At 36.5% G+C, this 12,028-nt stretch overlaps 1 protein-coding gene across 13 annotated transcripts in view; it reads left to right on the forward strand.

Moving 5' to 3' along the window:
* Nucleotides 1-12,028, forward strand: part of LOC135084997 (probable nuclear hormone receptor HR3) — a 177,367-nt gene that overhangs the window by 126,264 nt on the left and 39,075 nt on the right. The window contains exons 2-3 of one of the 13 annotated variants that reach the window (XM_063979761.1): nucleotides 4,790-4,861; nucleotides 4,990-5,741. The exons of 5 other annotated variants lie outside the window; for them this stretch is intronic. In XM_063979761.1, the coding sequence (XP_063835831.1) occupies nucleotides 5,444-5,741 (298 nt within the window). In that variant the 5' untranslated portion in view covers nucleotides 4,790-4,861; nucleotides 4,990-5,443. Of the gene's footprint in view, nucleotides 1-4,672; nucleotides 5,742-12,028 lie in introns of those variants that run through there. 7 more of the 13 variants (XM_063979762.1, XM_063979759.1, XM_063979764.1 and 4 more) reach the window with 7 other exon arrangements.

Genomic DNA, 12,028 nt, shown 5'->3' on the forward strand with positions numbered 1-12,028 from the left:
AATTAACCCAATTAGAAGTTCACACAAAAATAATGTCAATTGATAATAAAAGTGAATAAAACCCGGAAATAAAAACTAAACCGTTGTTATAATCTGTACAGTTGACAGCACAGACTGTACAATTTCGTTGCAAAATAACACCTATTACAAACGCAACACGGTTCAATGTTTAATTTGACGATTTGACAGCGCAAAGGGTCACGAAGTTCATGCTGACAGTTCATAGTTCGACGGACTCGTTTGGCGCCAAATTTGAAATTCGAATTCGCTTTTAAATTTCGAATGTTGAACGCTTCCCGGTCGATTTGCATGTGGAATAGGGTTGACAGTTATTTAAGCGGTTGGGCAGTTCTTTAGAATAATTTCTTTAAAAGAGGTCGGATTTGAGGAAAACCACAGCATATTTTAACTGGCCAGCTTTATAAACACCTCTATTTACCATCTTTTAGCCAGTACACTATCTATGTATAATAACATAATTATAAAAGTATTTTTATACTGTGAATTCTTCACTATTGTTTGTAAATGGCCAGTATTTTGCAATCTACGTACAAAATACCATATTTGTAGAAGTATTTTTAGACTGTGAACTCTTCACTAGTTGTTATTTGCCAGTATTTTGCTAGAACTGAAAATGCTTTTGTAATTTAAAACCCAATAGGAAAAATACATCTAAAATGACATTAAACAGTGTAGTTGAAGATAACAGTTTTGTAAGCACACTATTTACGAATTTCGTTAAAACAAAGGCACAAATCACAATGCACCGTTGAAAAATGACACGTCATTCTTTTCGTTTTAAAAATACAATTGTGCAATGCAATAATGTATTACTAACGAGGGTCAATGACACTCGATAAGTCGTTGTCATCGGTCTGTCATTTTACGCGGGAAAATGACGTTGACAGTTCGGTACAGATTACGTTCGTCGCGTGATTGTTCTATTATTGTCTCTGGCTGCTTGAAATTCGGTTATAATTTGTCATAGATAGAAACAACTTTATTATAAATCACATAAGGCAAGAGAAATCATCAGTATATGTAGCCTGTTTTAGTTCATGATCTCCCTTTGGTTTATTAGAGAGAAGGACATAGTGGTTTGAAAACCGCCATTGCGGTCATGGGATCTATTCCCGCTGATGGAAAATGCCTATGCTTAGATATTTTAATTGGGTTTTAGCATTATTTTTATTACTCTTTGGTTTAAGAAAGTAAATTAAACAATTAAATGAATTAATTTCGATATTTTAAACTACTGTCTTGTCCCTAGATTGTCTAGAAGAGATCGCTTCATAGCGATAAGACGGCCTGCCTGTGTTCTTTCTTTTCTTATTTTGTCTAGTTTACAATAAAGTGTTTCTCTATCTATTTAGGTAGTACACAAATACATAAAATTTCTTATTATTTATTTATTACTCGTAGAGCATTGTATTTCGACTGTAATATTGGTGGAAAACTAATAAATTATTATACTAAAATGTTCGATGATTTTCTTGTGAACTCATTTATTGCAAATAACACGTTATTTACAATAAACCCGTCACTGTTAGTTAAATATATAATTTGAAAATAATATTGATAAACTTACTTCAATTTTAGAATATAATAATATCTACTGCTTCAAAATAATAAGGCATTTTTGTATCAATATCAAAAATATTATTATGTAGGAACGCCTTAAAGAATTTATTCAAGTAACGAGTTTTAATGTTCATTTAGTATTAAATTGTCTGATTATTCAAATGCCATTTTTGTAGATATTTAAATGTAAAACTTTAAGATACAAGCACTAAGGTTGATTATGACTATGCCTATCTTAGCCAACCCTAAAGACACGAATGAAAGATGCAAAAAAAGAACAAAAATCTGAATAACTTCTTCTACCTAAACTAGCTACTTAAATGCATAATGCGTCATATAAAATTACCAATTTCTGTATCATTTCGGTCCTTTAAATGTCAATGACCATCAATGATTCAGTGATAAAAATCATGTAAAATAATCTACTAGGTACCTACTTGTAAAAATATTTTGATAACAGGGCGCGGTAGGCTGACTATAAATGGCAATGCCAGATTTTGTATGGAAGGTGGCGTCTTTTTTTTTTCGCGCGGCCATCGACCAAACTTTGTTTTGTGATTACAAAATAGTGTAATAAACCAAACTTACTATGGCATGTATACCTCTAAACTCAGTCTGAACTGAGTTACGAGCATTAGAAGTTTAATTATTTTCATACTAGATTTGCTTTTTGCGCGCAAGTTTTGTAAGAAATTGCAACAAAATATTGCGCTATTTTTTTATTGCGCTGATTCTGCTGCATACTGATGTCTGGAGCCTTTAATGGATGGTATTGTTTGTTTACACATACAATGTCATTATTTTGTTGCAATTTCTTACAAAACTTGCGCTCAAACAGCAAATCTAGTATGAAAATCATCAAACTTCTGATGCTCGTAACTCAGTTCAGACTGAGTTTAGAGGTATACATGTCATACTAAGTTTGGTTTATTACACTATTTTGTAATCAAAAAACAAGGTTTGGTCGATGGCCGCGCGAAAATAAAAAGACGCCAATTTCCGGCATTGTCTTTTATGTGCGTGCCAGTTTAACATTCGAAAAAAGTTCCAATTTTAAAATTTAAGTAAGAACCTATTGCAAAAAAAGCGCAAAAAAGTAAATAAAATTAATGTGACATTATTACTGGCCATCAATAAAAAAAGCATCAGAATTTGAAATTCAAAATTCGAATTTTCGAATCCTGCCAGGATTCTCGTGTCGTAGATTGTAGAGTTTAAAAACCTTCTTATCAGTTATCAGCGAATCTTGTTCCGTAGCAACAAGGAGGTGGGTGTGGCTTCTTGGAAAATACAAATAATATTTGCAATAATCTTAGGTCAGTGACTTTGCTCATATCTTGGGAGCTAAGCTACTGAAAGTACGGTCAGATTTTGGATGGGTGACCGTTTTTTTTTTTCAGTTTACAAACGATAAGGCCAGTAACCTAAACAGTTTGTGGCCTTCAGAGTTCATTTTGGCAAAGTACAGAGGGCAGTGCCCTAGCTATGAGGTCATAATACAAAATTATAGAAGTATACAAGTCGCAAAAGTACTTATAACGTTCATATTTAACGGGAAAAACTATGTATTTGCAAAGGAAGACGGTTGAATATGAACTCGCCTCATTGTCATGACCTCTCGCCCCGTATTCACGACTCATCAAATGACAAGCATGACGAAAGTACGCCTTTGCCTCCGGAATCCTCCGAAAAAAAAACAAAAGTAAATAACCTACGGAGCCGGCGACCTTGCACGGTGACGTCACACGGTCATCCCTCTCTCTCTAACGTCGACGACCTATCGATTCGGTACCACGTGTGTATCATTCAATGGGATCTGTTAATGATGCAGTAATGACGATGGAATGTCATTTTAATGACCAAATTGGACGAACGCCGGGAGGTTCGAAAATTTGAATTTGGATTCAAACTTTTTGCAGTCATTCAAAATTTCGAACGCATTTTGAAATTGGAATGCGCTTGGTTTAGATTTCAAAATCGTATTCTTTATTCAAAATCAATAAGAACGCATTGCAGAAAATGGTGACATAAGCTATAGAAGGTCCAGTGACCTTGTGGCGTAGCGTTCTTATATAGAATAGAATAGGGATTACTAGAGTTTGAACAGCTTAGATAATAAGTTCAAACGGGTTCAGATACCCCAATTTTACTGAAGGATTTGCTTCTTAAAATATAATAATACGTCAAAGTAAGAACTATGAATAGGCTCCAAGAATGGTTATGTATATGACCCTCGTCGGATAGTAAGAAAAAACTTACAAGTAAATGAACTATGGGTAGAGTTCAATAACTTATTTACCTCGTTCCTTTGCATTTCTGTCTATAATTGTATTGTTTTTGTTAAAACCTTTATTTTATATACACATCTAGCTATTACTATTATGTGTAATAGGTATTTAGTAACAATTATTAGTACAAAAAGAAGATAGGTACCTAATTACTAATTATGCGAATAATTTTATATAATTTTTCCCCGCATCCAAGGAAAACGATTGAATGGGCACAGGTCATTTAATGTCAACGTACAAATAAACAATAACTATTCGCGGTTGACAACATTTTCCGGGGTCAACGACACATTGACACAACGACTCCGCAGTAATTGAGCGTTAAAAACTTTTTGGTATCTTTAAACTCGTCTAAGAAGACGTTATAAAAAATAAAAAGTTCGAATTTCAAAATTCGGAAGTCGAAAATTCGCGCGCCTCGAATCTTGTGAGTATCGTTCGCCGATCCGAAACTAGAGTTCAACAGCATTTCACCGAAATCTACTTTGTTTGGGTCCCGGGGTCATTGACCTGGCTTGACGCCGCGGCGTCTGTGTGCGGAGCGGCCGTGTCGGACGCTCTGTTACGCACACACGCACAACCAACGGACAATTTTGTTTCTTAATTACTCTATTCCTGTAAACAAATTTGACCATTTGAACCCTGCATCTTGTGATTAATGTGTATAATTAGCGTTTGCGGTGAGAAATTCGTGTTAATCATTGATTTTGGGGGATATTTTCCGGGGCCCCGGGGCGCTGAACTATCACTATGAGCGGTGTTGATGGAAAAAATATATAATTTTTTCGGCGCTCCAAGATTCTCGCGTCAGTCACGACCGGGCCGCCGCAGCGTCGACACCCCGACCAGTCGACGTCGCTTTGCCGAGTAGTGAACAACCCATAGTACAAAACATTGACGTACAAATTTTTCTTCCGCAGTGAGGTGATACCGTTACATCGTACAGTGACAGTGCCTTTAGTGAAGTGACACAACCAAACGTTTACATCTACGTAAATTTTTGATTTTAGACTTATCGAACGCGAGTTCGGCAAGCTAAAATCGACTCTATCCATTGGCATTCTTTCTTTTCAAACTTTTTACATCGACTCTTCTTTCTGCTCTCGTTTTCTCTTTACAGATTTTTGTTTTCAATATCTCCTATGAAATAGTTACGGGAACAAGTGGAATACAATACAAATAGTGCCTTAATAGTTTTTTACGAGCGAAAGGGATTTAAAACAACAACCACGGAGACAAAATGCCAAAAAACTCGTTGCTCTTCAAAAAGATAATACCTGAAATTAACTTTGCCAAACGAAATCTCACGTCACCTCTGGGCCGGAACATATACATTAGTTAAAACTGGTGCTTGAATCAACAAAGTTGACAAACTGTTGGGTGCCATAGCATTTCAAAAAATCAAAAAAAGTTGCCTTAAAGTACCGACCAAGTCGAAAAAACTGCAGTGATACTAGTGCTAACGGTAAGCGATGCGAATCCAATTCGCACTGCTGGTAAATCATTGGCCGAAAGTCACTTAAAAATTAAAAATTGAAAAACTTTTCGACGTTCGAAAATTTGAATTTGGAACGATGAACAATAATCAGTTCCACGAGTTGTTCGGGTCGCAATGGCCGCCGGACCAGCATGGCGGCCACTCGTCGGCCTCGACGATGCTGCATCAGACACAGGGGCTGCCTCAAGGGATGCAGCTGAAGAGAGAACCCCATACCGAGGTCCAGGGGGTTATGCACAACCAGATGGGAATGGACATCACCTCGGGATCTGTCGCTGACAGCACCTCCCCGCCCCCTGGCAGCAGTGAGGGGATGTTCGGATCTTCCATCTCTGGAATGTTCATGGATAAGAAAGCCGCCAATTCCATTAGAGGTATTTTTCTATGCTTTTAATTTTTTTTATTTCAGCTGTCAGCGAGCGCAAACTTTTTGGTTACCCAACATTACGTACTGGCCGATAATTTTACAATTCGAATTTAGAACAAAATTTGAAACTAAACTTATTTTATGGCTTGCGTTATGTAACCAGTGTCAAAAAGTTCTTCCATTCAAGAATGAGTTCGATCTTTGAAAATTTAAAAGTCGTTACCTGCCAGTTTTTCAGTAACTTAAAAGAACGTGATTTTTGCAAGCTCCGTAGTCGAACCCCGTAGTATAGACAGCCCCGAATTTTGCTACGAACATTGATCTTTATCTACGGATTCGCTACGAAACGCTACGAATTTTTATGTAACTTTTAGCGCAAAATTGCTGTTACTTTTGCAAGCTGTTTTTCCTTTTGATATTATTGAGTAATAAATTAACAAAACACATTATACAAAGTTTTTTTTTTAAATATTTTTAGCATAATTTAGTGGTAATTGCACATTGTAGTTTATCAAAAATTAATTCAGATAAACTTTCTGTTTCGTTTGATGTTCGCTCACACAACAATATTCATTATTAAATTTAGTAGCTCTTAATCATGATAAATACATACATAACCATATAATGGGTACACGACTACGTGACAACACGCACACTATCATTTTTTGTATATTAATGACAAGTAATAACATTTAGCCCGAAGCTTAACTGGCAAAGAATGCCTTATGGCTTTAAGTTAGCCTTATGTACCTACCTGTTTATGTGGTATTAAAGAATAAATAAATAATATAGAGTTCATATTTATCCAATATTTTTATGATGAGAAAAATTAGAGGGTTACATTCGGGTAAATTACAAAAAGAACTTAAAGTTTTGCCCTTAAGGGAGTCTTTACATGTCTCATAATCTTTTTGTCCTACCAGAGAGAGGTTTACCCACATAGTGTAGACTAAAATTTAGTCATTTAATGACCTAATGAATCCGTTTTTTACCCACAAAAATGGGGCTAATCACAGTGACGTCATCTACCAAAAACTGTGACGGTCAGCAAAATGTAAGGCTGAGTTGCACCACCTAAGTTTAACCGTAACTATAACGATAACCGGTGCTTTTTATATGGAGTATGACTGATTTTTGACGTTAAAGCAGGCCTGGCTCACTCCGCGCGGTACATCCGATAATTACCTACAGCGAAGCGCCCCGCCGGCGGGTATTATATCAGTCGAGTGTCACGCGCGCGCCCGTCAGGACGCTGGCGTGCGTTGTAGTACCTAATTCTATGATCGAAGTATTATTTAAAAATGGACATAAAGAGAAAGGAATATTGTGCGGCGTTCGGGTGTTTAAATTCGAAAAGAAATCTACCGGATTTATCTTTTTTTTCGCTTCCCAAAGATGCTGAAAGGTATGTTTGCATTTAGGTAATCAATAATTCTTAGGATAGTATAGGAACCTAACCTACCATGACTACTGCTCAGAATGCGTTCGTTCGTTTCAGCCAAATAACGTCCACTGCTGGACAAAGGCCTTTCCCAAGGTTTTCCATAATGAATGCGTACTTACCTACATACGTACCTCATTACATATAAGTAGATTAATTATTTTTTCACTAGACAGCAACCCTAACAGCGTAAGAAGAGTTCAGAGGCACGCGATAGAAAGAGATAAAACTTGTAGGTGAATAAAATTGTAGGTACGTAGTGCTGTGCGAGCTGAATTCCACTTTATCGCGTCGTAGCAAGACTCGCATTTATTTAAATCGTCTTGCGGAGTAATCCTTCTGTACCTGTACTATTACTTATTCTGTGGTTAAAGTTAAAGTAAGATTGTGCAACCCAAACTAAGTGTAACTTCCAAAGTGGGGCAAAACCGTGTACCCACAGTTATATGGGGCAAATCATGGTGGTAACTGTCAGCAAACGGTTATTCGAGTAGTATGTATAACGGTATACTATATTGTGCAGTTAATGGTGGTTTCACATGGTTTTTATGGTGTTACCGTCGACCTGGTTGTTCTGATGGGATCGTGAGTACGGGGCTTTTAATGGTTAAATACAAATTCAAATTCAAATAGTTTATTCAGTACATATGCCCTTTCTAGGGCAATTATACATGTCCCAAATATAGCTTGCCCTACCACCACATCGGGACAACATATGGGCTGGTGCTAAGAAGAAGTGGCGGAAGAAACCCAGTCAGATAATACAGAATATTGTGGTGACTGAGTTTGTTGCGGCGCTTTTTACAAGGTATATTCATCATCATCATCATTATCATTTCAGCCACAGGACGTCCACTGCTGAACATAGGCCTCCCCCAATGATTATAATATTAGCACTTGTCAAATGTTTGTCTCGAAGCGCTGGTAGTGCAAAAATATAATGAGACATGTAAAGACTCCATTCACGATTACTAAGAATTAATTTGTCTAAACAAAAGATATTTATTATTTTGAATAGATAGCAACATACGCATCTTGATAAGAAGACAGTCATAACACAAAATGATGTGTTTTGTGCTTATGGCGTTTTACAGCGTGCACAGAAAACTGAACTTGAAACGCCCTACTTAAGTGGAAAAAGCACAATATTCGTTGTCTTAAAAAGCTCTTGAAAAAGTACATTTTGCTGGGTGACAGTATTTTAATCAAAATGTGAATAGTCCTATTATTATTGCATTTTTATTAATGCAGTTAAATCAATTTTCAATAAGTAAAAGTCATAAAAGTATTATTTTTTTTGCAAATGCTCGTAATAAGCTTTTATAAACCTCTTTTAGAAGTTTTTGTGATAACGTTAACTTTATGGTGATAAAGTAAAACCTTATTTTGCCAAAAAACGATTGAAATATCAGTTAAATCAGGGTCAAATTATTGTCTATTAATCCTCAAAACAAAAATACAAAATTAATTTTCCTCAATAACTTTGATAACAATGATGAAACAAGCGGCAACTAACAATGGAATAGATATTTATATTTACTCAAGACCTGCATGATTAATAAATTAATTAATTAGTTGTATCAATTAAACCAATATTTGTATCAAATCGGTGTTTGGACATCCAAAGTTCTTGTTATTTTTAACACTAGTTGACTTGTGAATTTGTTTAGGTATGACTATTGAAGAAGAAGCCTTTCAATTCAAATCAAATCATTTATTATTTATTAAAATTCGCATTCTAACACCCGTATTCACAAACGATGTTTGCTTAAGTGAAGCAGCAAATCGAACGCACAGCGTTGAAAAGAGGTCTGTGATTGGTTCGTGTGTGACCCTGTGCGCACTGTGAGACCTCATAGTAATGTTTGTGAATACGGGCGTTAATGTAAAAGTAAAATATAGCTTTTTTACCCGAAGAAGGGCAACTACTATATCCCTTATTCAAAACACATTATTTACTACTAGCTTTAATGCGCGTGAAATTTTCTCTGTCACAGAAAAACTTAATCGCGCTCGTCCCTGTTCTAAAAACCGGGATAAAAACTATCCTATGTCCTTTCCCGGGACTCAAACTATTTTTATGCCAAATTTAATCAAAATCGATTTAGTGGCTTAGGGGTGAAAATGTGAGAGAGATATTCGCATTTAGAGTAGGCGCACACCGTTGATTTCTAGTTGGCCGATAGTTGTGCCCGATTTTAAATTGTATGAAGAATCGGCCAAATCGAATCGGCGTAGTGTGCGCACTCCCATACATGCCCATACTGATCAACTGCCCGACTAAACTATCGGCCGATGAAAAATCAACGGTGTGCGCCTACTCTTATAGTGACTGAGTTTCTTGCGCTGCTTCTTCTCAGCACTGGCCCATTTATTGTCCCAAAGCAGTGGTAGAGTTAATACTGGGACGTGTAAAAGTGTTTTTTAAGACTATTTGCAAAAATAAATGAGTTTTATGAGTTTTTTTTTTATATTAGCAGGGATTTTATTTCATAGTGAATTTTGTGTTTGGTGGCCTAAATATTGTGATGCGTGCCAGAAATGACACACGGATCATTGGTTCGCCATCCCTGCTCTATGCCTACTTGCAAGTAGGTACATGATAATGTTGTCTATGTATGCTATCAAAATCGGTTTAGTGGTTTAGGCGTGAAAGTGAGACAGACAGAGTTACTTTCGCATTTATAATAGTAGTAGGGATTTGTGACTGGTGGCGTGCCCAAAATATTGTGGTGTGTGCCAGAAATGGCACACGGATTATTGGTTCGCCATCCCTGATCTATGCCTACCTGCAAGTAGGTACATGATAATGTTGTCTATGTATGCCAAATTTTATCAAAATCTGTTTAGTGGTTTAGGCGTGAAAGTTACTTTCGCATTTATAATATTAGTAGGGATTTGTGACTGGTGGCGTGCCCATAATATTTTGGCGTGTGCCAGAAATGGCACGCGTATCTAGTTTGCCATCCCTGATCTATGCCTACCTGCAAGTAGGTACATGATAGATAATGTTGTATATGATTCACATTTGCGTCATGTGCCCTAGAAACGATCTATTTACTTACAATTAGTGAATTATCTTCGCTCCCAATTGGAAACGAATGTTTGTGCCCCAAATTAACAAATAATTTTCCGCCATTAGTTTTATTTTTCTTTGTCTTTAATTGTTTAAAATTTGGGTTAAACACTTAATGCTGAATGCGTTTTAGTTAAATTTACCAGATAAGTATGGAAAATACGGGCAAATTGTTGCACAGTGATTTTAGGACTCCAGTGACTGAGTTTCTTGCGCTGCTTCTTCTCAGCACAGGCCCATTTATTGTCCTGAAGCAGTGGTAGGGTTAATACTGGGACGTGTAAAAGTGCTTTTTTAAAGCCTATTTACAGAAATAAATGAGTTGTATGTTTTTATGAGTTTTTTAGTGACTTGGCCCACTTTAGCTTGGTCTACGGGCCAAGTCGCTGGTTTGAATTATTAAATAGTTTTTCTTCCAGCGACTGGGCATTACCAATCCTTGGTATTACCAATTCAATTAAAATTAGAATTTCTGACATATTATTGCTTCAGCCAGACGTATCTATGACCTACCAAAGTAATTATTGATTAAAAAAAAACACTTTGATCTACTATCAGAACTGCTTATTCTTATCACACTTAAAGCTTCCTGCTCATAATAACGATAGAACAAATTTTATAACCGAAACCAATTACTGTTATACAATTCAATCAAAAATAAAACTAACTCATCACTTTTAAAGTCGATTCTCAAATGCATATGCATCCACCTGTAACGCTCTCAATCGAAAATAAAACTTGGAGACCAGCTTTAAAGTCGATTTTTAACTGCAGTTGCATCCACATGTGACGTTTAGGCGTGCGCCCGCGCTACACGTGTTGCTCGAAAGGTCATTGAACCCGCCTTGTTGTGGATTTTGACAGTGCAGGTTGCATTGTGAAATAGTGCATAATAAAGTCACTTGAAGAAAAGATTTTTGGTTTTTTGACCCCTTTTTAACTTATGAATAGCCCAATTTTGGCCGCCATTGTTATTTTTGGGGTCATATTAGCCCCAATGAATTAAACTTTTTGATGTCTATTCTGATTTAGATTTGCATAAATATAAATTGTGCTATTGTAATCTAAAATGTAAGTTAAAAGTTGTGATTTAAGAATCTTTTTAGGTATTTTTAATCGTTCTTTGTCTTCAATTCACATTATTGCTTTTTACATGCCTAAGAAGAACTGGTGGCAATAGTAGGGTTAAAGTCATAATAAAAAGTGTAATTAAGCGCTTTTTTAAAGCCTATTTTCAGAAAATAAATTACTTTTGTCTTTTTATATGTGTGTCGTGTCTTTTGAGCAATTCCAGCGCTTCGAGACAAACATTATTTTGCTCTTTTTGAGCAATACCAGCGTTTCAAGACATGGCAAGTGCTTTTTATCTCTATCAGCCCTTTAAGACACGTAGTTAGTGCCTTGTAGGCTCTACCAGCGCTTTAAGACGCGTAGCTAGTGCCTTTTAGCCTCTACCAGCGCTTTAAGACACGTAGCTAGTGTCTTTTAGGCCCTACCAGCGCTTTCAGACTCGTAGAAGTGTTTTTTAGGCTCTATCAGCGCTTTCAGACACGTAGCTAGTATCTTGTAGGCTCTACCAGCGCTTTCAGATACATTGTTAGAATCTTTTAGCCCTATCAGCGCTTAAGACTTTATATCAAGTGTTTTAGGCCTTACCAGCGCTTAAAGACATTTATCTAGTGTCTATTAAGCCCTACCAGCGCTTTGACACACGTAGCTATTAGCTGCCAGCGCTTCTAGACATCCATGGGAAATAATGTTTGGCTTTACCAGCGCT

The sequence above is a fragment of the Ostrinia nubilalis genome, chromosome 27, assembly GCF_963855985.1.
Source record: "Ostrinia nubilalis chromosome 27, ilOstNubi1.1, whole genome shotgun sequence".
Lineage (NCBI taxonomy): Eukaryota > Metazoa > Arthropoda > Insecta > Lepidoptera > Crambidae > Ostrinia > Ostrinia nubilalis.